Raw genomic sequence first — 26,723 nt, forward strand, 5'->3', positions numbered from 1 at the left:
AAGGAGAAAAAGACACTCACACTCTCTTTTGATAGTTTCCTTTTTTATTCTCTATTCTTTCGTGTCCCTTCATTGTTGGTTGAAGAAAGAAGGCACTCCAAGATGAAATCTTAAGACCCATGTGACAGCAGGAAGCTCCAGCCTCCTCTGATGGACTGAACCCAGGAACAGCACAGGGGTACAAAGGCGTATTTATTGATTGTTACACAAAATGCTTCCTCATACCAAGGTCCCTAATCTTAATTTACATGTCTTGCTGATGGAGAGCGTCCCAAGTCCCCATGACTCTAGTCCTTTATTATGTAATCAATAGTGTGCAATACATAATAATACAAGAGCCTCCGGTCTTGTGACCAAAGCCGTGGGATGGCTGCAAAGCCCCTTTAGCAAAACAATCTCTGTCTTCCACAAGGATCCTTCAAGGTCAAGGTACTTCTAAACAACAGCTGTTCATTCTAATATCTACCCCATACATTCTGCTAAATTCCTACAGAGTACAGGTAAAAACACATTTTTTTATATCCCTCACATGATTAAAAACAAAGGCACCCCAATAACCCATATACATCTAAGTAACTTGTTACATATTAACAGAACATGAGCAAGCAGAAAGTATGTGTTCATAGCCAACTCTTGTTGGCAGGCGATAGCGGCGGCATACATATAAAGGCACAGCAGAAGCAAAAATGTTCTGGGGTCTGTGGTCTCAGGGCCTTGCCTAACAGAGATTCACCTGTCGGGGGTTGCCTCCTGGTGGGCTGACACCTAGAACTTCAATTGCCACCTGCTGCTTCTCTGACATGGCCACCAGCATTTAAATTTCCTTTTTTGTTTTATTAGTGATAAGTCTGAAGAAGTATAGGATGACCTTGAACTCCTGATCCTCCTGTGCCAACCAGGTGCAGGGATTACAGGTGTGTGCCATCACACCCTTTTAGTAAATTATTGTCTATTGACTAAATCTTGATCAGTTCTGGTCTGGGAAATGCTGCCCCTCCCCATCAACCCATCAGCTTATCACAATGTTCTTAACAGGACATACACTAAATCACCTCCTTATTAATCCTGCTGCCAAGAGAAAATAAAAAGGTACCTTTCTAGCTGGGCATAGTGGCACACACCTTTAATCAGAGCACTCTGGAGGCAGAGGCAGGCAGATCACTGAGTTCGAGGCCAGACTGGTCCACAATGGGAGTTCCAGAACAGCCAGGGCTACACAGAGAAACCCTGTCTCAAAGAAAACCAAAAACAAACAATGCACCTTTCATCTTTGTGCACAAATAAGCCCACAGGAGGCCCCAGTGTTCTATACTATTGACCTTCCTTTCACGTCCTGTGTGCCTTGAAGACCTTTTCAAATGGTATGTGTAGCTGTTCCTTCCAAGCAGTTTAAAGCTGTCTGGAACTCTCTTGTGTAGATGTATTAATACTATGATTTTATTCCTTGGCACCCAGATGGTTTTTTTTACATGCAACCACGCCATAAACTTACTTTTAGTTCAGATGATGGAGCCAGACTGACTGGGTTTCAATCTTGTGCTGGGTTTGGTCTGGCTTGGTCTTACACAAGTTTAGTGTGTTGCAATGAGTGTGCACTCACATGAGTCCGGAAGACGTTTCCTAGTGCTCATCCACTGCCTCTGGCTCTTACACTCTCTCCACCCCCTCTTCTGAAATGATCCTTGAGCCTTGGGAGGGGGTGCATGAGGTATGTATGTTCCCTTTAGGGTTGAGCCATTCTGGAGTCTCCTACTCTTGGCTCTTTAAGCAGTTGTAGGTGTGTGTTAGGTACCCTCTGTTGCAAATAGAAGCTCTTCAGGGAGTTGAGAGATGCATTGATTTCTATGTGTATTCCAGATGAAACACATATATCTGAAGTTCTTTTTATTTTTAATGTGCTCTTGTTTAATGCACATGCCTGCACCGAGGCCGGTCTTGGGTATCATTTCTCAGGAACCATCCACTTTTTTTTTTTTTTTTTTTTTTTTGTGATATATATTTTTCATTTTACAATACCATTCAGTTCTACATATCAGCCATGGGTTCCCCTATTCTCCCCCCTCCCATGCCCTCCCCTTACCCCCAGCCCACCCTCCATTCCCACCTCCTCCAGGACAAGTCCTCCCCCGAGGACTGTGATCAACTTGGTAGACTCAGTCCCTTCCTCCCAGACTAAGCCAAGTGTCCCTGCATAAGTTCCAGGTTTCAAACAGCCAACTCATGCAATGAGCACAGGACTTGGTCCCACTGCCTAGTTGCCTCCCAAACTGATCAAGCCAATCAACTGTCTCACCTATTCAGAGGGCCTGATCCATCTGGGAGCCCCTCAGCCTTTGGTTCATAGTTCATGTGTTTCCATTCATTTGGCTATTTTTTTTTAATAATTGAGTAAAACTGAAATTTATTATATGCCACAGTCGTCCTAGGGACCTCCATGCTATATATATAGCCTCTATGGTTCTATGGGTTGTGGTCTGATTGTTCTTTATTTTATATCTAGAATCCACCTATGAGTGAGTACATACCATAACTGTCTTTCTGGGTTTGGGTTACCTCACTCAGGATAATTTTTTCTAGTTCCATCCATTTGCCTGCAAATTTCATGCTTTCATTGTTTTTCTCTGCTGAGTAGTACTCCATTGTGTATATGTACCACATTTTTTTCATCCATTCTTCCGTTGATGGGCATCTAGGTTGTTTCCAGGTTCTGGCTATTACAAATAGTGCTGCTATGAACATAGCTGAGCATGTATCTTTATGGTATGAATCAGCATTCCTTGGGTATATGCCCAAGAGTGGGATGGCTGGGTCTTGAGGTAGTTCGATTCCTAATTTTCTGAGAAACCGCCATACTGATTTCCACAGTGGTTGTACAAGTTTACATTCCCACCAACAGTGGAGGAGTAGGAACCATCCACTTTTAAAATTTTTTAGATTACATTTACCTATTTACTGTGGCAGGTGTGGGGTGGAGGAGGGAATGGGCAGAGATTCTTCTGCCTTGCAAATGCTGGGATTAAAGATGGTTTTTTGTTGTTGTATTTTTTTAATGATTTGGGTTTTTTTTTTTGTTTGTTTGTTTTGTTTTGTTTTGTTTTGGTTTGGTTTCTTGAGACAGGTATTCTCTGTGTAGCTTTGTGCCTTTCCTGGAACTCACTCTGTAGTCCAGGCTGGCCTCGAACTCACAGAGATCTGCCTACTTCTGCCTGCCAAGTGCTGGGATTAAAGGCGTGCGCCACCACCGCCCGGCCTAATGATTTATGTCTCCTGTGTGTCTTTGTGTAGGTATGTGCACATGAGTGGCCAATGCTATGTAGGTCAGAGGGGTCTCAATGGAGCTGGAACTAGAGGTGGTTGTGAGCCACCCGAAATGCGTGCTAGAAATAAACTTAGATCCTCTGCAAGTTAAGAGCAGTGTGTGTTCTGAACAGCTGTCCCATCTCACCAGCCACAGCCAGCAGCAGGACTTTCTTTTGTTGAGCAGTGAACTTAGCCCTCAGGGATAAGTCCCTCAGACCTAGTTACAGCATAACTAGTCTATGTTCATTTCCAGGCGTCTCTCAAAGCTAAGAGAAGCTGGTCACATGGCCAGTAAGCTTCAAGGCAGTGTCTACTATGAAAGAAAGTGTCCCCAAGAAGAGCGGCCCCCAAAGGACTCCCCTCTTCTGCCTTTACACTGTGATATTAGGAACTACTGCAGTCATTTCAAAGTCATGAATCACCAAGAATAAGAACTGAGAGCAGGAGGAAGGAAGGATGCCAGTGTGACTCATGTTCTCACTTCCAACTTTCATTTCTTCCTGCGGGTCTGCTCTGCAGAGAAGTCATGATTAATCTGGTTTGGCATTCTTCTGCAAAGCCACTCACTGTGTAGATAGCTCAGATATTTCTCTTAGGGCAAAGTGGGAACTTGATTTTGTTCTAAAAAAAAACCTTCCAGGCAGAGAACCTTCCAGGCTTCTGTCTCCTTGTGTGAATGACTCCACTGCAAGGTTTGTGGTACAGAATTCCAGACACCGGAAATGGTGATGCAGTGACAGGAAGTGGTTCTGAAATTCACAGAGTCACAGGTACTTTGTCCAGTCACCTGCTGCCAACAATCCTGGATTCTTTGTTCCCATCCATACTCCAGCTTCCATTTGTGACCCACTAATTCTGTTCCTTGGCATCTTTTACTGCTTTCTTATGGACTTCTAGAAACTTCTTTTTTTTCTCTCTCTCTCTCCTAAAGCCTCTCTCTACTTCTTTATCCTTACCTTCATTAATTTCTTCCGTGTGTCACCGACTCAAATATTCTAATTTCTCCATCCCTGGGTCCTCACAGACATCTTCTTACCTTCCATCCAGGTTGCCTGGCAGCCCTAGGTTCCATTCTACCCCCTTCCTCACCCCGACTCTTATTTCTTGCCAGTAGTGCTGGAGATCAGCCTAGGGACTCAGGCATGGTAAGTCATCTAGTAGCTCTTCTAGGGAGTTGCAACCTCAGCTCAGTTCTGCGGGGGTGGGGGGATGGGGGTAGTGGGTGAGGGGGTAGAGTGGGGGTGGGGGGCTCCTGCCCCCACACACACTTCCTTTAAAAAAAATAAACTCGCCCGGGCGGTGGTGGCGCACACCTTTAATCCCAGCACTCGGGAGGCAGAGGCAGGGGGATCTTTGTGAGTTCAAGGCCAGCCTGGTCTACAAAGCGAGATCCAGGAAAGGCTCAAAGCTACACAGAGAAACCCTGTCTCGAAAAATTAAAAAAAAAAAAAAATTTAAAATAAATAAATAAATAAACTCATCCCTGGGGCTCCCAAGCTCCCTTAGGGACTTCACATCTGTAAGGCTTCCCCTACTCTATTCATTCTCCATTCATTTTCAACTGTGCAATAGAATCTTGAAGGGCACTCATCCCTGGTCTGAACCACACACTCTCTCTGGGGCTAGTAGCATTTCAGATATATGATCAGTGTATCCTGGGTTCCCATCCTTTCTGTCAATGCTCATACCTGCTGCATTCCCCCTTTTTTTGTTTGTTTGTTTGTTTTTTGAGACAGTGTTTTTCTGTTTTCTGTAGCTTTGGAGTCTGCCCTGGAGCCCTCTCTGTAGACCAGGCTGGCCTCAGATTCACAGAGATCCACTTGTCTCTGCCTCCTGAGTGCTGGGATTAAAGGCGTGGGCCACCACTGTCAGGCACCTGCTGCATTTTTGACATTAAATTTCCATTCCCATAGCTACCCTAAAACTGTTCTCTAAACAGTCAATAGTGACTTCTGTTTAGCTGAAGCTACCCATCTTTCCCAGATACTAGTAGTATTAGTATTGAGATAGGTCTCATATCACTGTTACACTCAGATTTCAGATCTCAGGGACCCCCCAAAAGACCACCACAGAGACCGAATCCTGCATGTAAAAGCAAAGAGGCCTTTATTATTTCAGGCTTGGAGCTTGGGCCCTCTGTCTGCCACAGAAGTGAAAGCAGAGAGCCCAGAGCCCAGGCAGGGTGGTAGCAGAGGTTGGGGTGAGGGGGATTTCCAGGGTTCAGGACCCTGATTGGCAGACGTTTGTCTAGGTATAGGAAATGTGTGGAATGTCAGGTATTCCCTCTTAGATGAATGGCCCCAGTGGGTGGGGTCAGTTTATGGCTCTTCCTGGGTCCAGGTGTTGCCTGCCAGAAGCTGTATCTGGGCCTCTAAGACTGTCATGGGAGCTGTGTGGTCAAGCTGTTTTGGGGTCCCTCTACAACATGCTATCACTCTCTCAGACAGAAAAGCTCTAGGGTTGAAATCTGGAGACATGCTGGCACTGCTGCTTTTGTGACCAAACTGTGCTGTCCATGAACAAGTTAGTCTGGGCATAGACTTGTTGTGAGTAGATTTTTGTTGTTGTTTTTCTGAGACAGAGTTTCTCTGTGTAACAGCACTGGCTGTCCTGGAACTCACTCTGTAGACCACGCTGGCTTCAAACTCAAGAGATCCGCCTGGCTCTGCCTCCTGAGTGCTGGGATTAAAGGTGTGTGCCAGTGCTGCCCAGCTTTTGAGTAGATCTTTATTGCAATGATTTAACCGTTAATCATAAATATGGTCCGTGTCTGATCAACTTCAGATAAAAATTTAGGAACAATGTATTTGTGAGTTCCTCAACAATGTGGTAACTGTTGATCACAAATAGGAAATGGAATGAGAGTGTTATGAGACCCAGATTTTATAAAGGGAGAGGAAATATATGCAATCTATGTGTTAAAGGTAACAAGTCTGTAGCTAGAGTTTTCCTGCCTTGCCCACAGTCAGGACAAATCTCTGTCACCCGCCAGTCCCACAGCTGCTCAGACCCAACCAAGCAAACACAGAGACTTATATTGCTTACAAACTGTATGGCCGTGGCAGGCCTCCTGTTAACTGTTCCTATATCTTAAAGTAACGCATTTCTACAAATCTATACCTTGCCACGCGGCTCGTGGCTTACCAGCATCTTCACATGCTGCTTGTCCTGGCAGTGGCTGGCAGCGTCTCCTTCTGCCTTCCTGTTCTTTTATTTCTCCTCTCTGTTAGTCCCGCCTATACTTCCTGCCTAGCCACGACCAATCAGGTTTTATTTATTGACCAATCAGAGCAACTTGACATACAGACCATCCCCCAGTACAGCCAAGTGCAGACCATCTCAGACACCTGCACTCAGGCCCATGGTCCTAATCATCCTCTATGCAAACCTGCTGGGTAACGCCACAAGGAACCCAAGAAGGGCTCCCACAGGACATACATTAACATCCCACAGCACAAGTCTGTAAATACTTTATTGGCTTTTCCCTTTTCTTTTTCTTTCCCTTTTATCTCACTTGGGGCGGGGGTGGGGCAGCCTCCAGGAGCCCAGGGCTAGAAGGAATCCACGGGGGCATGTGCGTATACTAGACATTTTTATCTGAGAGGGTTAGGGGAAAAGACACTCACACCCTGTCTTGATGATTTCTTTCTTTATTCTCTGTTCTTCCATGTTCTTTCATTGTCAGTTAAAGAAAGAAGGCACTCCAAGATGAAATTTTAAGGCCTGTGTGGCAGCAGGAAGGTTCAGCCTCTTCTGATGGACTGAACTGGACTGGCCCCAGAACAACCATTTAAAGCTGTATTTATTGATTGTTACACAAAGTATTTCCTCATATGAGGCCCTTAATCTTGATTTACATGTCTTACTGAAGGAGAGCATCACATGCCTCCATGACATGACTCTAGTCCTTTATTATGCATCGTGTGCAATACACAATACTACAAGAACCCCAGGTGTACCTGAGGTGTCTTTTGACCAGAGTCATAAGATGGCTGCAAAGCAAAACAATCATTGTTTCCCACAAGGATTCTTCAAGGTCAAAGTACTTCTGAAAAATAGCTGTTCATTCTAATATTTATCCTATATAATGATTCTGCTAAATTCCTGCAGAGTACAGGTAAAATCATGTATTTTTTCACAGTCAACTCTTTTGTTGGCAGGCTGCACATTGCAGTCACAAAGAAAGAATCAATCATTTTACTATTTATCTTGAAAGTTAATCTTATAAGGACTCCTAAGGACTCACCAATTGTTGTTGTTTGTTTTTACTCTTTAGGGGGCCTGCCACCCAGCTCCCAAATAAATACACATGGAGGCTTATTCTTATTTATAAATGCCCAGCCTTAGCTTGGCTTGTTGTTAGCCAGTGTTCCTTAACTTTAAATTATCCCATTCATTTTTGGCCTCGAGGCTTTTAGCATTCTCTATTCCTGTATACTTTTCTCCGTTTTTTTTTTTTTTAAAGATTTATTTATTTATTATGTACACAGTGTTCTGTTGGTATGTATGTCTGCACACCAGAAGAGGGCACCAGATCTCAATATAGATGGTTGTGAGCCACCATGTGGTTACTGGGAATTGAACTCAGGACCTCTGGAAGAGCAGCCAGTGCTCTTAACCTCTGAGCCATCTCTCCAGCCCCTTTCTCCGTTTCTTACTCTGTGGCTTGCTGTGTAACTGGGTGGCTGGCCACTGGTCCTCTTCTTTCTCTTGCTCCTCGATATCCCTCTCCCTGATTTCTCCTTCTATATCTTCTCTTTGCCTGCCAGCACCATCTATCCTTTCTCCTGCCTTGCTATTGGCTGTTCAGTTCTTTATTAGACCATCAGGTGTTTTAGACAGGCAAAGTATCACAGCTTCACAGAGTTAAACAAATGCAACATAAACAAAAGTATTAAAATAATATTTCCCACCAACAAACCTAAACTTTAGTACATAAAAAACAATCAGTCAGCTGTACTTTAGATCTTTAGGGTGCATATCCATTCATCAATAGTTTTTTTATATAAAGAGATTGAGGCTAGAAATGGGTACATGGAATTAATCATCTTTGATCATCAACCAACCCCAGCAATTAGGTAATAACAGTTGGGCAGCTTTGTATTTTTTACACACCTTAGCTATGTGTCCTAGTGAACTTGATACTGTTTTCTGGGGTTTTTCAGCTTAAAGCTATTATCAAAACTCTTATCTAGCCTGAAGTTATTATAAGGCTTTGTTTCTGTTAGTGATACACACCGAAACCTGTGACTGCATGGCTCAGCATTGAGATGAAAGGAATTTGAGCCAGCCTTGAACTTCAGTCACCACCTGCTGCTCCTCTGACATGGCCACTGGCACCTTTTGTTGTTGGTCTTTGGTTTTTGTCATTTGAAACAAGTTTTCACTCTGTGGTCCAGAGCTTCAGGCAGTCCTCCCACGTGCTGAATTAGGATGAGCTGCCATGCTTGCTGTTGGCAGGCTTGCTCTCCTATATTTAGCTGACATAAGCACGTGCTTGAGTAACCCTTTCTTAATTTGGTATAAAAGCAGGAGACAGGGCTGTCCAGTGCTGGCTTTCTAGTGCTGGAGTTAGGAGAGAACCTAGGAGTGCTCTTTTAGATTGGTCTTGATTCTTCCAGAGATGGCTGGTACAGAATCTTTACACAAGGAGTCATTACAAATGTAACGTCTTGAAACCTGGATGTGATGGTGCTTGCTTGTATTGCTAGCACTTGGGAAGCAGAAGTAGGAAGCCGCTGAACCCAGGGGTCCCAGGACCCCTTCTGAAAAAGAAAGAGTAATCTCCTTTTGTGCTAGCTGCATTGCCATTAAGGAAATTTCACAGTGTATCTGGTGTTGTAATGAAAACTCTGAGGATGTGGCCATATACTCCTTTAATCCCAGCATTAGGGAGGCTGAGGCAGGAGGCTTTCCTAGAGTTAGAGGCTGTCTGGGCTTCATAGTAAGACTCTGTTACTTAAAAAAAAAATCTTATTTTATGTGTATGTTTGCCTGCATACAGGTATGTGTCCAGACACTAAAAGAGGGCGTTGGATGCCCTAGAACTGGAATTAAGGATGACTGTGAGCCACTGTGCAGGAACTGGCTGGAGAATTCAAACAAGCCACCTCTCTATCTCTGAGACCATGTTTCAAATACACAACGACATCATATTCTTTTGCCTGCCATTTCAGTTTTATAACCTTTGAATAGTTAAATAACATGTGCCATCTTATCTAAAAAAAAAAAAAAAAAAAAAAAAATTCCATGAAAGCATGAAATTTGCAGGCAAATGGATGGAACTAGAAAAAATCATCCTGAGTGAGGTAACCCAAACCCAGAAAGACAGTCATGGTATGTACTCACTCATAAGTGGATTCTAGATATAAAATAAAGAACGATCAGACCACAACCCATAGAACCATGGAGGCTATATATATAGCATGGAGGTCCCTAGGACGACTGTGGCTTATAATAAATTTCGGTTTTACTCAATTATTGAAAAAAAATAGCCAAATGAATGGAAACACATGAACTATGAACCAAAGGCTGAGGGGCCCCCAGCTGGATCAGGCCCTCTCTGAATAGGTGAGACAGTTGATTGGCTTGATCAGTTTGGGAGGCAACTAGGCAGTGGGACCAAGTCCTGTGCTCATTGCATGAGTTGGCTGTTTGAAACCTGGAGCTTATGCAGGGACACTTGGCTCAGTCTGGGAGGAAGGGACTGGACCTGCCTGGACTGAGTCTACCAGGTTGATCGCAGTCCTAGGGGTGGGGGGAGGATTTGCCCTGGAGGAGGTGGGAATGGGGGGTGGGCTGGGGGTAAGGGGAGGGGGTAGGAGGGGGGAGAATAGGGGAACCTGTGGCTGATATGAAGAACTGAATGGTATTGTAAAATAAAATAAAATAAAAAATAATAAATAAATAAAATAAATAAAGAAAGAAAAGAAAAATAAAAAAATGCAAGGAAAATAAAAAAACATGAAAGTGATTGGCATCTAAAAAAAAATTCCAGAAAAAATTAAACATCTCTTTTTTTTTCTTTTTTTAAATTGTTTTGTTTTTTTTCAAGACAGGGTTTCTCTGTGTGTATTCCTGAATGTCCTGGAACTCACTCTGTAGACCAGGCTGGCCTGGAACTCCCAGAGATCCACCTGCCTCTGCCTCCCGAGTGCTGGGATTAAAGGTGCGTGTGCCGCCACCACTGCCCAGTTAAACAGATATTTTTAACCAAGGTGCCACCATCTCGGCTCCACCAATCCTGTTGTTTGAAAGATCCTGGCCCAAAAGTGGTGATTTCTAACATAAGGAAGTATACTTTTTTTCCATAGTAGGTGAATCTAAGTCTTCGGTGTTTTTTAGACTTTGTTAGAAGAGGTGTCGTTCATATAGTCCTCACTGACTTCAAACAAACTCATGATGAAGCTGAAGATGACCCTGAAGCCTCCTGCCCTTACCTCTCAGTGCTGGAAGTACAGGCTTGAGCGATTCCTACCAAATCTTATTTATTTACTTACTTATTATATGTGTGTTGGGGGAACATGTAAGGTTGCACTTGCTTTGGGTGCTTCAGGGAGGATACTGAGTGTCCTGCTCTGTCAAGCTCTGCTGTACTTCCCCTGAGACAGTGTTTATCTGCAGCTTGGCTGGAGCACAGCAAGCCCCAGCAATGCCGTTTCAGACCACCATAATGCTAGGGTTACGGGCACACTCAGCCATGCCCACGGGCTGGGGATTTGAACTCAGGACCTTGTGCTTGTACAGAACACACTCTATTTGCTGAGTCATCTCTCCCGCTTCCCCAGAAAATTTTGAGTCTCAGTCTTTTAATTTCCCTGGAGAACATTATGGTCAGAGATTTAATTTCTGTCCATTTCCCTTGACTACACTCTCTCTTTTATTGCCTTTCCAAGTTTCAGAGAAAATGGAGCCAGAGCAGTTTTCTCCCTTTGAGGCACATGACTTCTGTGTTGTGGCGCATTTCACTAAGGGCTGGCCAAGGTGCACAGCACAAATTGTAGGATTTGTTTGGCTTGTAACCTGTTACCTTCAATTCTGAAACTAAAAACTAACGTTTTTCCTTAACACCTCTCCCTCCTGATTTTGTTTTGTTTTTGATACAGGGACTCTATATTGACCTCATTTGCCTCAAACTCCTGGGCTTTTTGTGATTCTCCTGTCTCAGAGCACCCAGCTGGCTCTCCCTGCCCATAATTATTATAGCAGCATAAAAATTCTTCACTGTTCTTAGATATGACACCAAAAGTACAAACACAAGAAAAAAATAGTAAATTTGTTGTTTTTTTTTTTTTTTTTTTTGGTACCAGGAAGGATGTCACCAAAGGGGGGGGGGTGGTTGGGAAAATGCAGGAGAAAATATTTGCAGTGTATTCCTACACTTCAATAAGAAATTCTAAGCTGGGCGGTGGTGGCGCACGCCTTTAATCCCAGCACTCGGGAGGCAGAGCCAGGCGGATCTCTGTGAGTTCGAGGCCAGCCTGGGCTACCAAGTGAGTTCCGGGAAAGGCGCAAAGCTACACAGAGAAACCCTGTCTCGAAAAACCAAAAAAAAAAAAAAAAGAAATTCTAAATAGGCAAATCTCTGAATAGACGTTTCTTTTAAAAAGACAGAAAAATGACCAGTAAGTACATGATTCAGAAATTCTACTCCTTGGTTACTAACCAAGAGAATTTGAAGAGCCATATATGTATTCAGAACTTTTAAGCAAGTGTCACTAACAGCATTATAATAGCAAAAGACAGACACAATTTAATGTTTAACAGTTGAAGGGTCGGTAAAAATAGAACACCTGCCTTAGAATGGAGTATTACTCATCAACAAAAATTAAGTATTGGTAAATTATGAGTAGATCTTAAAAACATGTTAAGGGGACCAAAGAGATGGCTCAGGGGAAGACTGCATACTCTTTTACAGAGGACCAGAGTTCAATTCCTAGCACCTAGCACCCATGTCTGGGGACTCACAACTACCTATATTTCCAGCTCCAGGATATCTCTGGTTTTTTTCATAGGCATTTGTTCTCATGTGCTAGAGCGTGCTTGTGTGTACACACACACACACACACACACACACACACACACACACACACGTTTTTAAAAAAACTGTTAAGAAACTAATCACAAAAAATTACATCACATACTGCATTTCATTTACATAAATCTAGAAAGGACAAGCCTAATGAAACAATATAAATTGGTGGTTTCCAAGGGCTGGAAAGGAGAATGACTAATAAATGGGTACTAGGTCTTCTTGCTTTGAGAATGTGATGGTTACTTTACTCTGCAAAAAAATACTAAACACCATTAGAATGTATACATTAAAGAGATTAATATGTGTGGCATATGTGTTCATTTCTATAAAGGCTATTAAAGTCTTCCATGAAAATGATCATGTATATATATACTTGCTAATATCATTAACTCTGAAATAATTTTACTCATGTTTTTCAGTTTGTGATTGTGAGGATAAATCAGCAAAAGAGTATTCCAAGCTTTATCACATATATATTTTTTAATTGAAAATTATGTTTATTACGTGTAGTGGTATGTGTGCTCATGGCCTGTGTGTGGATGTCATAAGACTTCTGTGTGGGACCTGGGGTGAAGTCAAGTAGGGTTTGGCAGCTTGTGCCTTTATTCAAGGAGCCATCTCCTAGGTCATTCTTTTGTTTTTTGTTTTTTGTTTTTAAAAACACTGGATCCTACTATATAGCCCTGGCTGGCCTGGAACATGCTATATAGACTAGGCTGATCTCAAACTTGTAGCAATCCCCCCATCTGTCAGCCTCCCCAGCTCTGGCGTTACAGACCTGTGCCACCACACTGGTTTTATTTGTTTTTGTTTTTTGTTTGGTGGTGGTGGTGGTGGTGGTGGTGGAGGAGGGGGAGGAGGAGGAGGAGGAGGAGGAGGAGGAGGAGGAGGAGGAGGAGGAGGAGGAGGAGGAGGAGGAGACAGGGTTTCTATAGTATTCCAGGCTGACCTTGAATGTTTGAAGGAGAGTGACCTGGAACTTGCAGCAATCCTCTTGCTTCAGCCTCCTCGGTGCTGGGATTACAGCCACTATAGCCAACTCCAATTTTTTTATTTTCTAAAGTTAGGAATAATTTGGGAAGACCAGGAATCTCATCCGTGGTTTTGGACAACTTACACTGAAGGATAGGCTCTAATAATTTCTTTGGCTTATGGATAAAGAGGGTGATTATAGTTCGTACATCTTGATTTCACCAAGTGAAAAGCAGCTATTTAGGAGACTGGACTTCTAAATTTTCATCAGAGTAGCCAGGAATGAAGCACACAGGCTTTGCTCCACGTGGAGTATCGACTTTCGCTGGTTAATTATGTAACTTAGTTTTATCACACAATAGCTCCCAGAAACCGAGTCAGCGCTCTTTGGGGTCAAGGACGGCGTGATTCAGCGGTAAACGTTCCAGTGTCCTCTTTACTGTTGAGGACAGAGCCAGAAGGACGGGATGTAGGTCTGAGGTCCTCGGGGATCCCTGTTCTCACCAGGGTGGGGAATTGCATGAGTTCGTCTGCCTCTTCGATGCCAGCAGCAACCCATACAGGACATCTCTGACCTCGCTTAAAGCCTGAGGTCCACTTTCCGTGGTGGCGCAGGAAGCCGGGTGAGGATAGAGCCCTGCACGCTAACTCCAGACTCGCTGGGCTGTAAACAAGTTCCATTCCAGGCACTCGAAATGGATTCTCCGTTGTCGCAAGTTACCAACCGGCCGACTCCCGAGAATAATAAAGTGAATCTAACACCATCCCGTCACCTTCCAAAGCACTACCGGGTTCTTTCCTCAACCTGCCCCTTCCAACGCCCATTTTCCCGCCCACTTCCTCGGCTTTGGCTCTTGGGATTCTCTAGAGCAGTGTTCTCAACCTTCCTAATGCTGATACGGTTCTTCATGTTTGGTGATGGCCCCCGTACCCAACCGTAAAATTGTTTCCGTTGCTATTTCCTAACTGTAATTTTGCTACTACTAGGAATCGTAATGTAAGTATCTGTGTTTTCCGACGGTCTGAGACCCCTGGGACAAGGTCCTTCGGCTCCAAAGGAGCACCGACCACTCAGGTTGAGCATCGCTGCTCTGGAGGGGGCTCAATCGGGCTCCAAGTCCAACCACAGCCGCCCGGCAGCGCGCGGAGGCAGAGCGACACAACCCCGTGCTTCGTCACGAAGGGCGTGGGGGCGTGCTCTTATGACGTCAAAGAGGGCGGGGCAGAGGCCAACGCCGGAGACCCGGACAGGCTGAAGGAGGGGCGGAGGGAGTGGCGGGAGCCCCTGTCCACGCCTTAGGACTTCCCATCTTGAGGAGGAGGGGAGGACGTGCTCTCCAACTCCCCTTAGGGAGAGAAACACCACGTGGAAATCTTCATTTCCACGCCGCCCACTATGAACAAAGAGTTCTACGCGTGATATATTATCGATCTTCGCTTCCCTATCTTCGCGATCGTGAAAACGCTTCACACCTCCGTTCCTGCCTCCCCCCCTCGCCCTGGCGCACATGTTAGCGTCCTGAGTGCGCGCAGGCGCAGAGCGCTCGGGGCGGTGCCGCCGGGGGGGCGGGTGACGCAGCGGCCCGTCGCTGCCATTTTAAGTTGTTTGTTCTTGTTTCTTTGCCTCAAACGCGACTCAGCCCCGGACCCGGGAGGTTCCCGAGGCAGCCGCCGCCGCCGCCGCCGCCGCCGCTTCTGCAGCCACTCCGGTGCTGGGGGGGGACAACGAGGCTGTCGGTGGCCCCGCGGACGCTCGCCCTCCTCCACGCCGACTCTTTTTTTTTTTTTTTGGAAACGCCCTCCCTCGGGGCTCTCTGGGACTCTTTTCTGCCTGAACCAGACAGACAGACAGACAGACGGTCGGGCGAAGTAGGCCGCGGGAGCCGACGCTCGAACTGAGACAACTCTGCCGTGCTCACCCCGCGGACAGGCCGTAGCGCAGGGCTTCCCCTCCCCTCCCCGTCCCTCCCGCGCGCCTTCCTCTTTTCCTCGCCGTCCTCCCCCACCCCCACCCCAGCCCCCCGCGCCGCGTCCTTCCCTCCGTCCTCGCCCGGGGCGCCGAGCCCGACTATGGGGCCCAGGTGGGGGCTGAGCGGCGGCAGCAGTGCGCGCGGCCCGGCCACAGAGCGCAGCGCAGCGGGCATGGAGGGGCTCCGTCGGCCCGTCGTGTTCTCTTGACATGGCTCCCGCCCGCGCCACGAGCAGCGCTCCCGCCGCCGCCGCCGCCGCCGCCTCCTCCGCCGCCGCCGCTCCGCCCGCAGGCTGCGGCTAGACGGCCCTCCCGACGGTCGGTCGGCCTGCGAGTCCCGCTCTCCTCTCCGCGGGGGACCCCGCCCTGCCGCCTCGATCCCGGCCTCTGCCCCCCCCCCCCTCGGGAAACCACCCAGCCGCCCCCACTCGGGAAACATGGGCTGTTGAACGGGAAGAGCCAATCCAGGAACCCGGGAACTTCATCCCTTTCTTTTTTTGGGGTGGGTGGGTGGGCTTCTTTTAAAGAAGTAATTCTTATTAACACGATTATTTTCTTCTTTTCCCTTCTCCACTGATCCCACTTAACTCTCTCTCTTTTCCGCCTCCTCTACCCGGGCGGGAATTGTTATCCACGGTGAAATGAGTGAGAACCCGAGTGATCCAGTGTCTCCCGTGGTGCGAGTGAGTCGCTGCCGCTGAAGGCGAGGGGTGGGGGTGGGACCTGGGGTTCGAAGGCAGGTGATCCCCGGGCCCGGCCTGGGACGTGGGAGAACCCGCCACCATTGCCTCAGCCATGCTCACACGAAGATAATAGAACTCCCCACCATCCCGAACCTGAACGGGGTCAAATTTATACGAAGGGCTCCCCGGGGAATGTAGAACCCACCTCAGGGCTGAGGGTGCTTGGATCCCGGGCATTAATCAGGGCTAATCACAGAGCCGGAATAACTATTAATATCGTTTAATAGACCCCCCCTTCCCTCTGCCATCATGGTTCTCCTTGGCAGCAGCGTTCGCAGCCGCCTGAGGGTGAAAACGTGGGTGATGGGGAAGTTGGTAATGACTCCGCTGTTTTTTCTCATGGCTCCTTTGGGCAACAGCTGTCCGCCCCCGGTATACACTGTAGTTGATTGCAGGGAAACCCTGTACCTCTCCCCTTCTTTCTCTGCTGATTTTGCACTTTTCTCTTTGCTCACCACCAAGTGTAATCAATAGCAAAGCACTGACAGTACATAGCAGTAGTGAAATCTGAAATAACTAAGAATTAATCAGGTACTACAGCCATGGATCTGGCTGGGTAAAATCCAACTGGGGATTTCAGTTTCATTCACCTACCCTGTTTTGGTGGTTTTTGTTTTTTGTTTTGTTTTTTCCTTTTCTATATTTGGGAAACAACATCACAATTTCCCCTCCTTTTTCCTTTTCTTAATCCCTTCTCTTGAAAGGGGGAAAAATCCGGATGGATTTCAAGGATTGGACTGGTGTCAACTGTGTTTTATTGCACACCTAAATCCTGATGATAGGTTTTTCATTTTCCCCTCAAAGCCTTTTATTTTGGCAGTTTAGCCAAATGTGTTTTCCAGAAAGTTAGTTCGAAGTTTTTTCTCCTCTTTCTTATCCTCCTCGCCTTCCCCTTTCCCATCTCTCCCCCAAACATTATTGTCCAAACATGACTGGACAGCAACTTTTGTTTCTTGACCCTGTGGTATGACAGTCTGCTAATATTGCCAGAAGGTGCAGTTTGGGGGTTACAGTTGTGATTTTAGCTATTCAATCATATTAGCAGGAAAAAAATGACTTGTTTCTGTTGTACTTGAGTCTTAAGAAAAAGTGCCCATAGTTTAGTGACAATTTCCAAAGGCTTTAGTACCACCTGTATTTCAAAATGGGGGACCCAAACTCCCGGAAGAAACAAGCTCTGAACAGACTACGTGCTCAGCTTAGAAAGAAAAAAGAATCTCTAGCTGACCAGTTTGACTTCAAGATGTATATTGCCTTTGTGTTCAAGGAGAAGGTAATTTAAGTTCCTAACTGAATTAGCACAAGTGATTTTTGTAAGTTCATATTGTTTGTTACTTGAGTGTTTTTATATTAGGCTTAAGAGTGTGTGGAGAAAGACTGCTTTGTTTTTTGCCCTTAGGGGGTGATTCTGTGAATTGAGCCCTTGCAGAAAATGGAGGGTCTTTCTATATTAATTGACTTTGAAGTATTTAATTCAGAATACACTTTCAGTTGACATGGGACTGAGTAACTGCAAAACTTACATGGAACAAAAGAGGGAACTTAGTCAAGTTAAAAGTAGGATGTCTTAAGTTATATTGGGATCAGATGTTTATATGCTAAATTTAGCCTGTTTCTTTGAATCTTACGGTTTCAATTCTTAGGATACAGTTAATGAAACAATACATTTCAATTTTTAGGAGCAATTAAACATTGAAATGATAAAGTTTTGTTTAGAATTGCTACTTTTTTACAATTAAAAATGACCTAAGAAGGTGTGTGTGTGTGAGTGTGTGTGTGAGATATGAGAGAGAGATCTCTAGTTCCACAGTTAAATATCAGATGAGTTTGAGTTGTGAAAGTCAAAGAGAATGCCATGAAAGCGATATTTATTCTTTTGCAATTCAAAATGGACATTTATCAATAGAGCTGTTTGACATAAGATTGGGTTATGAATAAAGGAAGTGCAACTTTGACTTTTGCACTAAAAAAAAAAAAAACAAATGAAATCTTAGTGTGATGTCTGTTTAGTATTTTTTTTGGACGTTTCCATGGTTCTTACCCTAATCTTAAGTTTTTTTGTGTGTTTAAGAACCTTCAGCTGTTAGTAATGAATGCAAAGTGGTTCCAGAGTAGTTTGTATTGAAGTATTCTGAGGATGAGTCATTTTTACAGTTTCTGGTTTTTTTGTTTTTGTTTGTGTGTGTGGGGGGGTGTTTGTGTGTTTTCTAACACGTTGATGGCAAATTTGATAAGATCTGATTATATTTTAGTTTAAGGTATTGCAATATAGGTTCTTTGAATCCAAGCCCTTAAATGTTGAGACTAGATAGATCTTTGCACCTAATTCATAGGATGCCCCCGGGCCACCATAGAGTATTACTGATAAGCCTTGTTTGGAGGGTTTTATAAGTTTATAAAGATTGGAAAGGAGTTCTTGATCTTAACTAGTTTGGAGACACAATTTACTGTACATTCCCCCTTTTTAAACATTGATAATTGTAGTCAGATAATATCCAGAAAAGATTATTGGACTTGATACCATTTCAGGAATAAAACAGTTACTGTTTGAGTACTTGTGTGTTTTAAACTAGTGAGATTTTAATTTAGTTGCTGTAGAGTCAGTTAAGTGAATTTATATCAGCACTATATCACTGAATTTTTTTCCTTTTAGAAGAAAAAGTCAGCACTTTTTGAAGTGTCTGAGGTTATACCAGTCATGACAAATAATTATGAAGAAAATATTCTGAAAGGTGTGCGAGATTCCAGCTATTCCTTGGAAAGTTCTATAGAGCTTCTGCAGAAGGATGTGGTACAGCTCCATGCTCCTCGATACCAGTCTATGAGAAGGGTAAGTTCTGGAAGTCTTGATTTAGGAAATGAATTTCTGTGAGTTAAAGGTTGCAATTTTTCTCTTTGTGTGCTTAGAGACCTCTGTGTAACAAGTGTAGTTTTTGCCTCAAGACCATTCTTAGCTGGATAAAGCACGTAGAGGTATCCTCCAGTCACTCTTAGGTATTATGCATATTATGCATAAAGTTTTTAAATACCTTGAAGTGCTTTTTTTTTTTTTAAAGATTGACTTCCAATAAAAACATGGGTCACTTTGCTTAGATGGAATGATAATGATGTATGTGATCACTGAATGATATATTACCGTTCGTTAGATTCTCTTTTTGAGGGGAGAACTAACACCATGCCCCCTTGTAATGAGAAATCATAAATTATATTACTGCCAACCTTCAACTTTAATCTGGTGTATAACCCAAAATTAGTTAAAGCAGAGGGAGCCTTGAAATAACTATCCTGGTCTGGAAGAAGTGTACTGGTCTTGGGAAACAGATATATGGAATATGATGCTGGGAACAAGAATAGAGAAAAGTAGCTGTCGAACAGCACATCAAAATATTTTATGTAATAAGAGTGGGTCCTAGAAGTTTGAGGACATTTTGTGCCAAATACATTTTGTTTTGAAAGATGGAAATAAAGGCATAGGCACATTAGCTCTTTACCTGAAATTTAATCACGTACTGAGGAAGTTAGGTCTTTTTTATATGAGGAACATTGGGCTAAATGACTGGATTGATTCTACAATATAAAAATTAGTATTAGAACAGGAATTAGATTGCAGTCAGTCTGTTACCCCGAAGGTAGGAGATGATAAATTGTGGCCTTTTACACTGAGCCAGTGAGTCTGGGATCAGACCCTCCCTGCATTTTTACCTTTTGTCATACCACTTTGCTTCTTTGAAACTTAAAAAGACCTTTGTTGTCGTTTTCTAGGATGTAATTGGCTGTACTCAGGAGATGGATTTCATTCTTTGGCCTCGGAATGATATTGAGAAAATTGTTTGTCTCCTGTTTTCTAGGTGGAAGGAATCTGATGAACCTTTTAGGCCTGTTCAGGTATTTTATTCTAAATAAAGTAGTGAGCACTTCAGTGACAATCTCTGTAATAGGGTTTAACTTGAAAATACTTTGGGAATATGCTTCCAATAGTTCATAAATCTTTCCTGTCTTTTTAAATATTATATCGTATGAGAACAGAATTTATAGAATCTCTTAACACCTCTGGTTTTTAATTAACTTCTTATCCATTATTAGGATTTTGTCTTTCTGTTGCTTTTGTATGTGATGCAGGCTATTAAGATAGATAAATATAATATATTTAGATATATAGAGAGATATAGATAATATAGATAAATATAGATAAAAAAAATTTTTTTAAATAGCTAATACCTAACAGCCATGGATGTGCTAGAGCAGCAGTACTCAACCTGTGGGTTATGACACCCACAGGTCACATATCGGATACCCTGCATTATCATATATGTATAATTCATTCACAGTTATGGAGTAGCAACAAAGTAATTTTGTGATTGGGGTCACTACAACATGAGGAACTGTATTAAAGGGTCAAAGCTTTAGCAAGGTTGAGAACTATTGTGCTAGAGAGTAGAATGTAAAAGCTCAATAGAAAAGGAATGAAAATGGGAGTACAAAAGTTCATATTATACCTTAGTTCAAGTACTGTAATTTGAAATTATTTCTAAAGGTTATTAAAAAGCCAGTATATTAATCTATATACACATTTAACCTAAGTACTAGTGATAGCTAGGTATGTGTGAACCTCTTTTTCCAGAGAAAGAAATGAGACGGTTATAAAAGAGGAATAATAGGTTCAGGGTCGTTTAGTTGAGCAGTCAAGACAAACTGTAAGCAAAAATAAACCCTCTTTAAAAGCTAGGCACTAGAAAGCTGGCTTGGGTGAAGAGCACTGACTGCTCTTTCCCTGGATCTGGTTCAAGTTCTAGCACCCACATGGTGGTTCACAACTCTCTGTAACCCTCCAGTTCCAGGGAATCCAATGACTTTTTCTGGCCTCCAAGGGCACCAGGCATACACATGGTACATGGATATACATGCAGGCCATATTAAAAAACTAATTAAATTAATAAAGGAAAAGTAAGGTTAAAGTAAACAAGGTAAAAAAAGCTTATACTCATGACTCACTGCCTTCTATGAAAAGTTCCCTGAGCTAATTATAGGTTCCTTCATCCTTCAGGATTGATTATAATATACATGTAATAACTTTGCTAGTTTTATAGCTTACCTGCAATAAAATAAGCTAGTAATGTGACACTAATTTCATTCCCTTAAGTAATTTAAAAACAGGCATCTGTATGTTACATATCTTACAGGGATTGGCTCCAAAACCTCTGCATATGCTCAGTTCATGTAAAACAGTGTAACATTTACATAAGTTTCTGTATACTTTGGATCATCTCTAGGTTGCTAATAACATTCAATAAACAGCCACGTAAATAGTGTTACACGTTGTTTTGGAATGAGGGTGGAGAGTTCATATTTATTCAGTACTGATAGGGTTTTATTTTTCTAACATATTTTCAGTCTGGAATATTGAAGATAAGTAGTCGGTCTACTCTGTATGTTAAATGAGGACATGGAGCTGCTGACCTTCCCAGCTATGGCCCACTCCTTCCTTGGAAATGTTCTCTTAGTAAACTAACTCTGCTTCTCCATTTAAAAAGAAGTAGGAATTGAGAGGGCTTAAATATGAAGGCAAATGAAAAAAGAAGAAATTTTAACTCAGAGACTTTTTAAAAACCAAAAATTTGAAATTTCTAAGTACATCTATAGTGGTATTTAGTAGGGAGTAAAGACTTTGAATGTGTCCTTGTCGTGCTTAGTACAGTGAGGTGCTGGGATGGATGGACTAGAGTATTTTCATTACTTCAGAGAATTCTGTTATCTCTTCTTATTACCCTAAGGATGTAATTGAAATGCTATGGAACTGTATGGTGAATCTCAGTTTTGATTAGTGGCTGTTTGTATTAGGATTTTTATTTGTTTTTGGTTGAGATGGGGTCTTACTGTGTAGCCTTGGCTCATCTGGGATTCTCAGAAATCCACCTGCTTCTGCCTCCTGAAGTGGTGGGATTAAAGGTGTGTGCCACCACACTCTGGCCCTGATTGCCAGATTGATAGCAAAAGCTGTTGAGAGCTGGAGTTACGGCTTAGTGGAGCACTCACCATGTACTCGACCACGTGCAAGGCTCATCTCTGCTGTCACTGAGAGAAAGAGATGAGGAGTATAACTCACTGAAAGAGGCCAGCATTTACAAGGCACTGGGGTCTTCCCCTAGTACTATTGCAGGGGTGGGACTGTTAAAAAAAAATACTTGACAGTAAAACCTAAATAGCAGCCACTCGTGATTTTACATCTTAATATTGCCTACAGTTCTTGGTAGCAGAAATTGCTCAAGGCAAATGGACTATGAACAGTTTACAATCTGAATTATCTGAAAGATGGTAAAGGTTTTTTGACTTCTCTATTAAGTCTGGTCTTTCTGCCTGGAATTTGCTTCCTTTTTTTTTTCTTCTCTCCTCCCCCCCCCCCCCCAGCTGAGGAACGAACCCAGGGCCTTGCACTTGCTAGGCAAGTGCTCTACCACTGAGCTAAATCCCCAACCCCTAAAGGAGTCACATTTTCTTTTTTTTTTTTTGGTTTGGTTTGGTTTTTCGAGACAGGGTTTCTTTGTGTAGCTGTCCTGGAACTCACAGAGATCCGCCTGCCTCTGCCTCCCGAGTGCTGGGATTAAAGGCGCGGGCCTTATTTGCTTCCTTCTACTGCCCTTTGACAAGTGGAAGGGTGAAATTGACTTCTTCCATAATAGTAACTTTGTTTCTGTCTTCCATGACAATTTTCTTTTCAGAAGCCCATTTGTAGAAGTAAGACTGAGTTTGTTGCACATTGAAGGCTTTGCATTTCATAGGTGCATTAGGTTTGCATTTCCTCTTTAACTGTCTGGTGCAGTGGGTTAGAACCTTAATGTATGGCAAACTTGTTTCTGTTTGTTTGTTGTTTGAGACAGGTTGTCTGTCTTGTCCTTCTACCTCAGTCTCCTGATTGCTGGAATTACAGGCATGTGCAACTATACCTGGCAAGAACTATTTTTTTTTAGTTGATTTTCTTTAAATGAACTGAGTTTTACGTTGTACATAATTTTAATTAAATCTAAGTACTCCTGTGTGTCTCTTGTTTCCATCTTGGTCAACACAAACATTCATGTGGAAGTAGTAGATGATGGTTAGGTAGTGAGTTGTAACTGTAATTACATAAAATGTTTGTATTTTGTAATTAGGCCAAATTTGAATTTCATCACGGTGACTATGAGAAACAGTTTCTGCATGTACTGAGCCGCAAGGACAAGACAGGAATTGTTGTCAACAATCCTAACCAGTCAGTGTTTCTCTTCATTGACAGACAGCATTTGCAGGTAAGGAATTTTTTTAGAACTAATTTGGGGCTCATTTGAAGTTAAGAAACCTGTCCTATGCCCCCTCTAGAGAAGTTCCCATACTTTGTTCCTTATGAGCACTTTGTGCAGAGCAAGCTTTCTAAGTCCCTGATCAGTGGGTGAACATCACCTGGGAGCTAATTAAAAATAGACTCAGTTCCTGCTCCACTTCTAGTTGATCCAAGTATGTATTTTAAGTGAAATTGCTTGGGAGTGCAGGTATATATGTGAGTGTGGTTCTTCAGGCAATGTCCAAACCCTGGGGGTCCACGTGTCTCTGCTTCATGAGAACTGTGCATGTCACTCAGATCCTCATGCTTGCTCTGGCAAGCACTTGACTGACTAAACTGTCTCTCCAGGGTTAGCAGACATTTTAAATGCGAATCTTAAAACAAAACAAAAAAACTTATTTCTCACTTGAGCAGCAATCCAGGTATTCATCAAAAAAGTTTCAACAGGCATTCTGCAGTAAAAATTCAGGCTGAGAAATTATCTAGGGCTGTTAACTATCAACAGCAAGACATACCCAAGGTGGGGCTGGAGAGATGGCTCAGAGGTTAAGAGCACTGACTGTGCTCTTCCAGAGGTCCTGAGTTCAATTCCCAGCAACCACATGGTGGTTCACAACCATCTGTAATGAGATCTGGCACTGTCTTCTGTATACATAATAAATAAATCTTTAAAAAAAAAAAGACATACCCAAGGTAGGGAAGTCAGACATCTAAAGAGACAGTATGTGCTGAGAGGCATTCAGTGCAGCTTTGTGCCCCAAATTTACAGCCCAGATCTCCCTAGGGAAGGTAGATGTGCTGAATAGATCTTGGCTTCAGAGAAGGTTGTTTCTGCTTGGTATTAAATTGTACAAATCATACTCATAAAGTTATTGTGACTTTTTTTTTTTTTTTTTTTTTTTTTTTTTTTGACATTTTAAATCTTTTCTGGTTTTGAGACAGGGTCTCTAGTAGACCAGGCTGGCTTCTAAAATAACTCCCAGAGATCTGTCTGCCTCTGCCTCCTGAGTGTTGTACCCCACCACACCAGCTTCCTGTTTCCATGTTTCTGTTACATTTTAAATGAAACTTGGTCTAGCATGGTTAAGGCTTGTGATTGAACTAATGGCTCTGTAAGCATACTGCGAGTCCCTTTCAACCTCTCAATATCTGCTGTATAGAAAAGACTGAGTTAACAAGTCAGTGCATATCTCAAAGCTCTTAAAAGGTTTAGGACTCAACTTGATTTCAAAATTGGTGTTTCAGTGACCATCAAGAATAGAGTGGAAAGACAAAGCAGATTTAAAACTTGGAAATAAATCAAGTTAAATCAATTTATTTTGGTTGCCTCAAAATAAATTTTAAAAATTAAAAAAATTGGTTGAGAAACAGATCTACACACTCCCCATCTGAGAGCAGACAGGAAACTCAGATCTTGATTTCCCACCAGAGGGGAACCTGTTGTGTTGTTGGAGCTGGTTCCAGGGCTACAGGACCAGGCACAGTACAGTTCTATTGACTTCTTTAGTGTTTTAAATATGCATGTATTCTCTATGCATTTATTTCAAACATTTCTTCTTTTCTCCCATATCCTGCCTGAATAGGAAACATACATACTTTATTGCTGGGCAGTGGTGGTGCCTTTAATCCCAGCACTCAGGAGGCAGGGGCAGGCGGATCTCTGAGTTAAAGGCCAGCCTGGTCTACAGAGTGAGTTCTAGGACGACCAGGGCTGTTACACAGAGAAACCCTGTCTCAAAAAAATAAACAACAAATAAAACCCACTTTATTAGTATGCCATAGGCTTTAAATTGTGAGGGGATGATAATTTAAAAAGCTATTAAAATGATTAAAAATTCATTTCCTTCTAGACTCCAAAAAACAAAGCCACCATCTTCAAGTTATGCAGCATCTGCCTCTACCTGCCACAGGAACAGCTCACCCACTGGGCAGTTGGCACCATAGAGGATCACCTCCGTCCTTATATGCCAGAGTAAATAAGAGCATTGACCAGCAAAATGGAGAAGACCAGAGAATGCAGCAGCGATTTTCTTTTCTTGTTTTCTTACCACTTTTCTTTCAGAGTTTAAAGAAAATGGACTCATGCACAGAACACTATGCATTTTGAAACTTGTTCATCCTGGATTTATTTTAATCATTTGTATCACAGAACTTTAAAAAAAATTAGATGTCTTCTGCACGGACTGTGTGAAAGAAGGTGCTTTGCAGATTGCTGCACTGCATCGGCATCTTACTAAAATGTGAAGGAAGGACTATTGTACACTGAAATGCTTAATGTATCTGAAAGCACAGGTGATGCTCAGTGTTGTGGTCTTCATGTTTGTGCTGGTTTTTGCCTCTGACACCTGTCATCAGTATTGAGGGTGAGAGTGAATGTAACAGGTATAAATAACACTTAAAAACTTAATAGCTTTGCTATAATCACCGTTGTTCCAGAGCACTGTCAGATTCATTCTAATGACCAGAATGGTTGTTACAAAAAGAAATTACAACCAAGGGAAAGAAATCTTAATGAAAAAAGCATCTCATTGAGGTACTTCTACCTCATGTGCACTGGGCCATGTTTGTTTTCTTGGTACTCATTAGTACATGTATTTTTTCCCAGATCTCTTTCCCCGAGTTGCTGTTAGAGTACTCTGCTGTGTGCAGATGCGTTTACACACATTAAAGCAGATCTGGAGTCTGGCGTGGCTAAATGCAGCTATAAAACCAAGGAACATTCATAGCTGCAAAAACCATCTAAGTAGAGGACTTTTTGGTTTTTGTTTTGTTTTGGTGTTAGAAAATTTTAATTACAAATAAAAAAATCCAGTGAATTTTGCAGAAATACTGGTTTCTACACCATCCTAAAGAAGTTGAGTGTTTGGAATAGAAAAAAATAAAGTGGGGATCTTACATTGTAAAAATAACCAGAGTGTCAAGAGTTCTGAAAGCAGAACTCATTTGTGCAATGAACATAAGGAAAGACTACTGTATAGCTTTTTTTATTTTTATTTTGTTTTGTTTTTTTTTTCTTTGAAATGAAGAAAAGCTTTGCTTAAGGGTTGCATACTTTTATTGGAGTAAATCGGAATGATCCTACTCCATTGGAGTTAAACTAGTGCTTACTGGTTTCCATTTGTATTTAGCTTCTGGTTGGAATTTGGAAAAAAAATGAAACCTAAATAAAATAGGTGAAAGCTTCTTGCCTATTCAGATGAATATACAAAATTGCAGTGATAACTTTTTTATCCATGCTTTTGGTCACTTAGGTTGGTTGGTTTGGACGAAAGAACTAGCAGTTATAACTGAACAAAAACTGAAGACAGATAGATAGCTTCAATAGTTCCCTACCTTTTGCTTTGTTTCCATAGAAAAGGAAAAGAAAAAGCCACTCTTAATGTGAAAGGGCAT

At 42.7% G+C, this 26,723-nt stretch overlaps 1 protein-coding gene across 2 annotated transcripts; it reads left to right on the top strand.

Annotated features, from left to right (window-relative positions):
- Window positions 1-15,820: 15,820 nt before the first annotated feature.
- On the top strand, window positions 15,821-26,513 carry C5H6orf62 (chromosome 5 C6orf62 homolog). Of its 2 annotated transcripts, none has more exons than XM_042278303.2 (5): window positions 15,821-15,958; window positions 18,672-18,848; window positions 19,781-19,903; window positions 23,164-23,298; window positions 25,181-26,513. In XM_042278303.2, exons 1-5 carry the CDS (start codon window positions 15,917-15,919, stop codon window positions 25,304-25,306), a joined length of 603 nt encoding a protein of 200 aa, XP_042134237.1. In that variant the 5' UTR covers window positions 15,821-15,916; the 3' UTR covers window positions 25,307-26,513. The 2 variants fall into 2 exon arrangements, with proteins under 2 accessions (XP_042134237.1, XP_042134235.1); XM_042278301.2 differs by having other exon boundaries at window positions 15,852-17,291.
- Window positions 26,514-26,723: the final 210 nt, after the last annotated feature.

This window comes from Peromyscus maniculatus, chromosome 5 (assembly GCF_049852395.1).
Source record: "Peromyscus maniculatus bairdii isolate BWxNUB_F1_BW_parent chromosome 5, HU_Pman_BW_mat_3.1, whole genome shotgun sequence".
NCBI lineage: Eukaryota > Metazoa > Chordata > Mammalia > Rodentia > Cricetidae > Peromyscus > Peromyscus maniculatus.